Source organism: Empidonax traillii, unplaced genomic scaffold, assembly GCF_003031625.1.
Source record: "Empidonax traillii isolate 1590-97213 ecotype Southwest subspecies unplaced genomic scaffold, ASM303162v1 scaffold1515:size97631, whole genome shotgun sequence".
Taxonomy (NCBI): Eukaryota; Metazoa; Chordata; class Aves; order Passeriformes; family Tyrannidae; genus Empidonax; species Empidonax traillii.
The window spans coordinates 7,629-17,234 of record NW_020956708.1 but is presented as its reverse complement, the minus strand read 5'-3'; the positions used below and the strand labels follow the sequence as shown (position 1 = coordinate 17,234).

The window sequence follows — 9,606 nt, the reverse complement described above, 5'->3', positions numbered from 1 at the left end:
GCCTCAAACAGAGAAGAGAAGCGTAAATGCTGAGCAGAGAGCGGGCAGAGAAGGATAACATTGAGTCTAAGCCCTCCATTGTCAGATCCCAGCTGGTTTTTGTGAGTCACTGGGCCATCCCAGAGGTTTCCTCTGCTCCGTTCTTCATGGGCAAGGGGCTGCTGCTCAATGCCAAGCCATTTGCGGGATGCATGAGGTGCCCTGGGCTGGAGCCTGGCTGGGGACTGGGATTTCTCTGTAGACTTGCGAGTACTATGCCCCAGCCAGGGCATGAATAGCAAGAGGGGTGCTCAGGTGCCTGGCCAGAAACAGTTTTAGGAGGTAACTGATTTGCTCACTCAACAGATGTTGATTCAGCATTGCTTTTAAATTACCTCTCAGTGATCTTTAGAGGTTTCTTGCTGCCTGCTTTTCTGGTGGGCAGGGTCCCGCATGCATGGGATACATTTCTATAGGCACCAGGTGGGCAAGCAGCATTCCCATTATTGCTCAAAGTCCAGCTTCTGCAGCGGCTATGAAGGGGAAAACAAAATGAAGGGCAAAAAAAAAAAAAGAACTTGCACAAATCCTTTTCTTGAGAATAAGGGCAGTTAGCTGAGTTCTCCAACATGGTACTGACAAGATGAGACAGTCGCCTTAGAGCCAGTGTGTTCAAACATGTTGCCGTTATCCTGTTACATGAATCAAAACCAACACACACCAGCTTTCATCTGGATTTCATTATTGTGATTTATATCGTAGAGACTGTTGTCTTGCAGGAAGCAGCAGTATTCAGAGTTGGAGGGGAAAGATTCTTATCAACAGGACAAAACTGGCAAATCTCTGTGTTTAAAAATAGCTATACCTCTTCACCATTTTCAATTTTGAGCTGTCTGCTTAGTCTCAGCCTCTGAGTGCTTTGCTTTAAATGAAAATTTTTTAAAGAGCTTTTCTCCTTCTAAAGAGAATTTAGCTGAATTCTGGCAAATGTCCCACAGTCTAGAGGAGTTGCAGGTAAAACAAGTCGGTACCTGCAGAGCAGCCACAGAGAAAGTTGCACCCCAGGGGGCTGCTGCTGCTGCTATGGGGCTCACTCCCCTTCTGCACAATTGCCTCTAGAGCTGGGGTAACCCTGGCACCTACTTGTTAGAAGTGAAAGCAGCTGAAACTTCTTGTCTGGCATTACTTCTGTGCAGCCTGTCAGCTGAGCCTGGAAGATGGACAGGCCCTCCCTCCACTGCCATGCCCTTTTTGCTGAGAAGTGGTTTCTGTCATGCAGGTGAGGTTCTTATGTGATTGCATTCTCCTTCTGGGAAGGAGAAGAAGATAACCTGGAGAGAGCCAAAGACAAGTCTTCCGGAAAAACACATGATCACTTTGAGGGAGATAATTAAGATAAAACTACAAAGCTCCGCGGTAATGAAGAACAAACAACAGGCATTTACGTTTGTAGTGAAGCATGAAATAAGGTGTCAGGTACCTTTGCACAGTAACACTGAGCTCACTGTTTCTAGGATTGCCCAAGACAAGCAAAAGTTGTCTAGTAGTAACTAAAATCATCTTTGGATTTAATAGTGTGTAACCTGTATGTGCTTAGTGTCTCTTGACTCTGTAAGCAAGAGGAGCATGGACTGATGTTTCTGTACCTCGAGTAGCAGATGGCACTGGTCTGAATCATATGTGGCTTCTTTTAGTGCCCTCTTGTAGCACTACAAGAGGAACCCTCTTAACACATGAAATTCCCAGCATATCTGTACATCAGAAGCACCCAGCTTGCTGATGATCCTTTGGCAACAATGCCAAGGTGTAGGCAGGCAAGCAGTGATGTTCCAGGGAAAGAAAGGAAAGGAGGAGCTGGTAAGATCTTCTGCTTCAGAGGGCTGAGCCCTGCCAGGTGAGATGAAGCACATTAGAAGCTCTCTGCAGTGAAGGGCTACGGTGCATGCATACATCCTTCCAACCTCAGGAGGTTAAAAACCGGGCAAGCTCACATTTTCCATTGAAGCCTTTCCTACTGATCCCAAGAAGGACAAAGTTTCTCCTCCCTGTCTTTTCCTCTCTTTGTTTTTTTCAGGTGTGGTAGCAAATTGCCTGCCTGAGCATCAAGGCAGCGTAATAAACTTCTAACCTCAATGGCACTTCACTGTCTGTCCAGACCTGTGCTCAGGTTCATCCGTACACATTCAGGGCAGCAGCGGTGGCTGACCATGTGGCTTCCTTAATAAATTATTCCCTTTTCTGAGCAAAACTTGGACTAGTGCTTAACATCTCAGTGTGTTGGAGGGGGCTCACACAAGCATTTATACTTAAAACAACTTTAGGCAACTGTTGTGTGTGATGTGCCCAGGAGAATTATCTGCCAGGGCCTAGTGGGGAGCAATTTATCTGACAGATGATGCTTCTCTCACTGCAAATCAGATAGCAGAATGGCCCACATTTTAAAATGTGTATATGACCATAACAACACCCCATGCCACCCATAGTTTTTCCCTGTTACAGTGTGTTTACCTCAGATACTACTGTGTGCTATTCAGGGGAAACACATACTCTGCTTTCTTTTAAATTCCTCTAATTCTCCATTATTTCAGTACCATAGCTCCTAAATAAAATGCAGGAAAGGTGAAGTATGTTTTACTCCCCTTCATGCTTATTCTGGAACCAGAGAACAACATGATTGGATAAAAGAAATTGTCTGCTTTCTGTCTAGAGCCATTGCACTCTCTCTTCCTCCAGTCCTTCCATTTACTATGAGTAAAATATATATACAGTCAGTCTGTTTGGCTGATTTAGATTCCCATGAGGATATATTACAGCAAAGCTCCAGAGTTTTACGTGCCTTTTTTCACCTCTTGTTGTTTGGTGTTAGCAGCCCTTTGCCATAACACAAGTTAAGCAAAACCAGAAATTAGAAGGAAAATATTATTTTACAAGCAGGAGAATTCACGGCACTGCACACTGCTGCTCTCTCATTGCCCACACTTAAAACTGGCAGGGAGCTGGATGCTGTCCCCCAGCTGCCCAACCTAGGGTTCTTCTCTGCTTCTGTCCAAGGGGCAGAACTGCCAAAGACCAGAAGATATTTGACACAATAAAGGTTGGTTTGTTATTCAACTGGTAGATTTTGACCAGATGAATTGTGACAGAAGATTTGGGCAAAATGCTACCCGAAGAAAAGACTGAGGGAACAACAGAAGTGTTGGGCATAGATGAGGGCACTGGCATTGCAGTATTGGTCTGGAGAACCGTCTGCAATACGGGGAGATTCCTTAGGTTGTAACAAAAAGGAACACGAAGCTCAAAGGAAATAGGTTGTACACTTTGAATGTTGTCCTAACTCTTTTGCACACTTACTGTCTAACTTCCAGCAGCATTACTGTCTTGCATTCCACTGAAGTGATCTGCCATGTGGGCTGATTACCTATTTTATCACAAATGTGTGCTATGACAGTCAAGAATTTGTACCAGCAGATTCTTTGGAGAATCAATTTGAGAAAAATTAGGTATGTCTCAAAACCTCATGGAGATATGCACACCAAATCTGGTCATCAAAACAGTCATTGTGATGATTTTTTTGTTTGTTTTTACAAGGCTTTTCAGGTAGGTTTCCTCCACCCACATTTATCTTAAACTCACACTTAGTAATACCTCAGGGATGCTAATAAGGTGTGTGTTGTTCAAGAATTGTGCTGAACAGGTCACTTGTTTTGATGGAGCAGTCACGAATTGTTGCCTTAATTCAGACTTAATTTTCCGATCTACTGAAAGCATCGGGACTGAGTGGGACTTGTTTGGTACTCCTTGCTTCTGGGAATTGGTTGATCTTGTTTTTTACAAACTAAAAGAGTAATTTCTCTTTTGACATGTGTTTCAGACCACAGTCATAGACTACGTGAAGCCATCAGATCTCAAGAAGGACATGAATGAGACCTTTAAGGAGAAGTTCCCTCACATCAAGCTAACCCTCAGTAAAATAAGAAGGTACGTTGCAAAGCTCGATAAGGCTGCAACGTGATGCAGCTGTCTCACATTTCAGTGCAATTCCTGCTGTACATGAGGGGAAGCACAGCACTGATAGATCTTCCAGGAGCAGTGACCAGCAGAGGTACAGAGTAAGTCAGATGATAGCTTTGGTTAGTAGGCTGAGTAAACAGGATAGAGGAATGTACAAACACGCACCAGTCAGGTGTCAAATGTGAAATCTAAGGGATGAGGATTTGAGCTGGGCATGCACTATTCTAAAATACCCAGAAAAATAACAGAGTCTCTAAGCTTATTGCACTTAGCTTAAAAGAGACTGAGGAAAGAGAAATGCTGACTTTTGTGCCTTGTCGAGAAAGCATGGTCAGAAGCAAAACAAGTGGACAGCTTCACAGCAAAGTTGTAATATTTCTTCTGTTTCCAGTGTAGCGGGGTAGGCATACTGCTCCACTGAAGTAATGATAATTTCCTTCGACCCTAGTGGCCAGAAGGAAACTGAGTCATGTTGCTCTGTAACCAGACTATGCTGCAGTACATGGAAAGACTATCAGTTTGTATTTGACCGACCATAACCAGCAGCAAAGCTGCATACAGAGCACCAGTAATAAAGCTGTTGTTGCTAAACAAATTGTATGCAGCATAGGACCTCTGATGAAATATTATTACTAAAAATGTCAAAGCTTTTCAGTTGCTTTTCTAGTGGAGGGAAGGGTGAGATGGTGAGATCAAATTTGTGCCATGAAATGTGCCCACAAAACAAGCATAAAGATATCTGCCCAGTAAAGTACTATTATTTTCCCCTCCGTTTGACTAAGCAGGAATCTCTGAAAAGATGACTATTTGGGTGAAATGAAAAACACTTTAAAACTCAGTTCATGTCATACTTGTCTGGTCTCTTTACTCAGCTTGAAGAGAGAAATGCGCAAGCTTGCTCAAGAGGAATGTGGTTTTGAAGAGCCCACAGTGGCCATGGCCTTTGTCTACTTTGAGAAGCTCGCTCTCAAGGGGAAGCTGAACAAGCAGAATAGAAAGCTTTGTGCTGGAGCTTGTGTTCTTTTAGCAGCCAAAATTGGCAGTGACCTCAGAAAACATGAAGTCAAGCATCTTATAGATGTACGTATCCATAGGTTTCCAGTGTTCCTTCTACATGAAGTGCCAAGTGTGGTCTATGCAAGCCTGCTTGCCAGTGTACTTGCTCTCCTTTAGGTTTTCAGATGTACAGCCAGCTAAATGTATTTTGTTGTTACATTTTTTTGTGGCAGTAGTAGTGACCATTGTCACTGCAGAGGCACGGGAAGCTTGTTTGATGTGATAGAAGGCCCTGGTGTCAGATTCTGAGAGGTCTGAGAAGTATCTGACCACTGTTCTGTCAATAGAAGTCAAAAGTGAACCCTCAGGAAATTCATTTTGCTTTTAATTATGTTTTCAAGACTGTCAATAAGGACTCTCCTTTGAAAGGTAAATGCAGATACTAATATCAGATGGAGTTTAAGACATCTGTATTTCTTTCATCGCGTTCAGCTTTTAGGCAAAAAAACCTAAAGAGGTGTTCCCACTGGGACACCTCATTCCAGCTGCTTTTTGTTTAGTAAGGTGGTTTTTTTTGTTGAGTAGGTCTTCCACCTACTCTATGTGAAAGAGTTAACATGGGGGAGTGTTATTCCATAATCCTTTACAAGCACCAAGATACTGATCTGATTTAGTGCTACAGAAAGTTAGACATGAGAACTTGGATGGGGGACAGGACTGAACTCATGCCATTCTCCCACAGCCACAGAGCTGGGTCAACGATCAGCTTGTTAGAAAGTCCTCTGAATAACCACCAAAAAAACCCAAGCCAGTGGGAGTTGGAAGAATCTGGCCTCTCTTGCTATCCTGAAACATTGGTCCATCCATGAGACACACTGAGCTTTTGAGTAGACTCAGTGGACAGAGAAGCAGCAAGCCACAGAGATCATAAGAAGAGGATGAGGGGTAGAAATATCTCTGAATAGCTGGTTGCTACTTGCAGCATCCACATCCAACAAATACAGCAGGCAGATGGGAGGTTTGGTACATTACAGCAGAAAACCAACTATAAAACCCATCTCATCCCCCTTAAGGATAGTAGTTTCTATTACTCACTGTTCTTATGGTTGTTGCAGATGACACCTCCTGCCTCTGAGGTATTAAAATCAAACGTTTTTAACTGTGGCAAAAAATAATGTCCCCAATAGGGCGTTGTAGCACAGTCTAATGTTGAAAAGGAAATCAGTGATTTCAAGCAACGCAGGAAATTTGTGTTACAAGATGCATGCCTTCCATTACACAAGTGATTTCAATGTTTGCATGAAGCCAGGAGTTTGTTCCTGCAGTGGTAATCACTGTGATCATTAGAAGATGTATCTTCTGGCAGTGGAATGAGTGAAATGACAAACGTGTCAGAAATAGCATGGCTGGCTGAGCTTTGTGAGTTCACCTTCACAGTAAGGAATCAGTACATCTAGTTCACCCTGCTCTGAGTTGCTAAACCTAGAGCCGTGCAAGTCTGATCAGGACAGAAGTTTACTGACAGCAGCATGCATGTTTTGAAAAGCACTAGAAAGGTAAATCCTCATTCGTTTTGTTTAATTTATTTTTTTCTCTTGGCTGTGGTTGCAGAAACTGGAAGAGAAGTTCCGGCTGAACAGGCGAGAGCTGATCGCCTTCGAGTTCCCAGTGCTGGTGGCCTTGGAGTTTGCTCTCCACCTTCCTGAGCACGAAGTGATGCCTCACTACAGACGCTTGGTGCAGAACTCCTAGCGCTGGCTGCCCTGCGGGGAAGGGGCTACCGACTGTTCCAGCTTGGCTCTCCTGAGCCTCAGTTACTACTGGAAATGCAAAATCAGACTCCTTACACTTCACTCTCTCTCTCTCCCCGAAACAGTTTTTCCGGCAACATATAGGAAACACTGCATCAACGTAAGACTCTCAGCTTTGACAAATTTAAGTATCATTGCTTTCTCAAAGCAAATGAAGACTGAGCTGTTGGTAAATGGTTCACATGCTGAAGCTGAGTGGTGACTGACCCTACCTGTAGAGACTACAGCTATAAAAGTAGGCAAAATTTAGAAGGGCAGCCTCCGTGACCACCCCTCTCTGCATCACACAAACCCTAGAAAGCCCACTGAGTGCATTCTCATAGTGCTTTTTCTACAGACCTGCTGCAAATTCCAAGAGGACTTCTTGAAGTGAAAAAGCTTTTAGAAGATATCTTCACTGTGTCAAAAAGAATGTGCCAATCTATTTTTGTATCAGCAATTGAAAGTGCACTTTTTCCTGTGGGGTGTTTGTGTGTGTATCTGTGCGTGTGTGCGTGTGCGACACCAAACTGATCTCAGTCCAGGTGGTTGGCTTAGCTGTTTCCAAGTGTATCAGTTACTGATGGTGAAGATCAAGGTGACCTTACACATTTATTTCTTGAAAAACGTAACTACTGGAAAAGTGGTAAATGGGATCATTTTTGGACACTTGGTTTTTTTAATTCTCTGATCTTTCCAATATTGTACCTTTGAAAGGATTACACTACTACTACTGCGAGAGAAGGATCAGCAACTGACCTTAAGTTTTCAATCATGTTTGTGGTAAAGATGGAAGCATCAGTATAAGATTTCCATGTCATGTTTTTTAAAAATATCTTGTGTTAAGCCACATGCATATTTTTAACCTTCGCACTTTTCCCACTGTGGAGATGGTTAGACTTGCACTCTGTAGTGTTGTATTTCTGTGCTCTATGTTAGAGTGCGTAATAAGCACATTTATTGTGCTCTATCTTAAAACAGTGTTTTATTAAAAAAAAAAAAAAAAAGAGTAGGGCTCAGCAGTATAACGGGTGTCTTAAGGCTCCAACAGCAGGGGCATCAGCTGTTAAAGTTTTGGTTTTTTAATTAGAATTGACTGTGCAAAACCTAAAATCTGTGCCCATTGAAGTTAGAGATGCAGTTCCTTTAGACATTTCAGTACTGGAGTTTTACAGTAAAACTTCTTGCAGCTTCCCTGGTTCTGACTGGACACTTGAGGGCTTCATCCAAGCTCTGATGCTACTTACTCACTAAGCTAGTGCCATGCTTTTGGACATTGTTCAATCGCTGTTATCATGTGGGATTACACCCCTATCCAGTCTTCTCCTGTGCTGGTTCACCTAACAAGCCTTGCCCTCAACATGGCCCACATGGATCCGCTAAAATCAAATTATTACATTTGTGGTAATTTTATAAAATAATGATCTCAACTGTGAGATTTTAGCTGAAGCCTTACCTCTCTAAGTTTAGGAGTGCTTGCTCAGAGTACAGAAAGGGCTTGTGAGCAGAACGTAGAGAAGTGGGACATACCAGAGGATGTAAACACACTAATGCTTACTTTCTTTTGCTCTTACTTAAATCAGTTTTATTATTTCCTTCAGTTAGACCAGGATACATCCAGTTTCTTTGCCAACTTTGACTCCTTTAAATCCTAGTATAAAAAAAGCCTGCATATGATTGCTCTACAGGATCTGGAAAGGTTGCACATGTCAGGACAAGTGGGAATTTGTTTGATGCTGTTGCCTTCTCCCCATTTTAAGGGGGAGGGTGACTATGCTAGCTTACAGTTATTAGTACTTACCTGATTACTGATGTAGATACATTCCAACAGGATTGGGCAGGAGGGGGTAAAGAGAAAAGTGTGCACTTAAATCTTCCCGGTGTAACACCCCATGTCACTGCAACCTGCACATCACTCAGCCAGCTGCAAAGTGAGAGGAGGGGGACCCTTGACAGCACCCTTACTCCCTCCTCTTCCTTCTCCTGGCCCCCACACAGCCAAGGAACAGAGGAGCCAAGAGCCTGGAACATGCCTGGAGCCTATAGCTGCCCTGCCAGTTTATTCAGACCAAAAAGGCAGTGTAGTGTTGACCTACAAGCCAAAAGAGTCTGTGGGTCTGCTAGGTGGGTTTCCATCCTTGGCTGTATCCCCTTCCACTGAAATTGTGTGTATATATGTTCAAGATTTGTTTCCGATTGCAGAGATCTGTTTCTAATAGCGACTACTCAAAGTTAAGCAGAAGCTTTACCTTTCTGTAAAGGCTTCTACCTTTTGCTTTTGAGTCTCTTTTTTTTTTTCTTATATTGCTTTATAGCACTGCAGGGAAACAGAAAATTGTGATTGCAAGATGCAGACTAAAGAATGACAGTCTTGCAGTAGTCTTTAGAGACGCTATTGAATCACGCTGTCACATCTTTTGTCTTCTGTGCTGCTACCCAACCCTGATCCACCGTTTACACAGATTTCTGGGATGAAATCTGATTGCTGGAGACTTTCTGCTTTTCATTATTGTTATTGTCATTTTGGGGGTGGAAAAGTGTTTCAGAGTGATGTTCAGTTACAGTTTGAATGTGGAATAAACACTTAAGATGGTGATGATGTTGCACTGTTCACTTAGGAACGTATATAAAGCCATATGATGCTAGATCTCAGAGCACAAAGCTTGGTCAGTACAATTATGATTAGGACAATGGGCAGGATTTGCCCCCCTTTTCTCCCCAACCCTGGGGAAATTCAGGCTGAAGTGGTAGAGAAAATCTGTACCAAACAAAAAATGTGTTGATTGTTTTCCTCTGTCTTACATGGCAACAAGTGTTGATTTACAAATGA

The 9,606-nt window shown here is 42.9% G+C and overlaps 1 protein-coding gene across 1 annotated transcript in view; it reads left to right on the top strand.

The window, feature by feature from the left end:
• CABLES1 (Cdk5 and Abl enzyme substrate 1) overlaps positions 1-9,372 on the top strand; it is a 76,289-nt gene extending 66,917 nt beyond the window's left edge. Inside the window, exons 8-10 of the mRNA XM_027907655.1 lie at positions 3,851-3,957; positions 4,863-5,070; positions 6,598-9,372. Coding sequence (XP_027763456.1) covers positions 3,851-3,957; positions 4,863-5,070; positions 6,598-6,738 — 456 coding nt within the window. The 3' untranslated portion in view covers positions 6,739-9,372. The remainder of the gene's footprint in view (positions 1-3,850; positions 3,958-4,862; positions 5,071-6,597) is intronic.
• Positions 9,373-9,606: the final 234 nt, after the last annotated feature.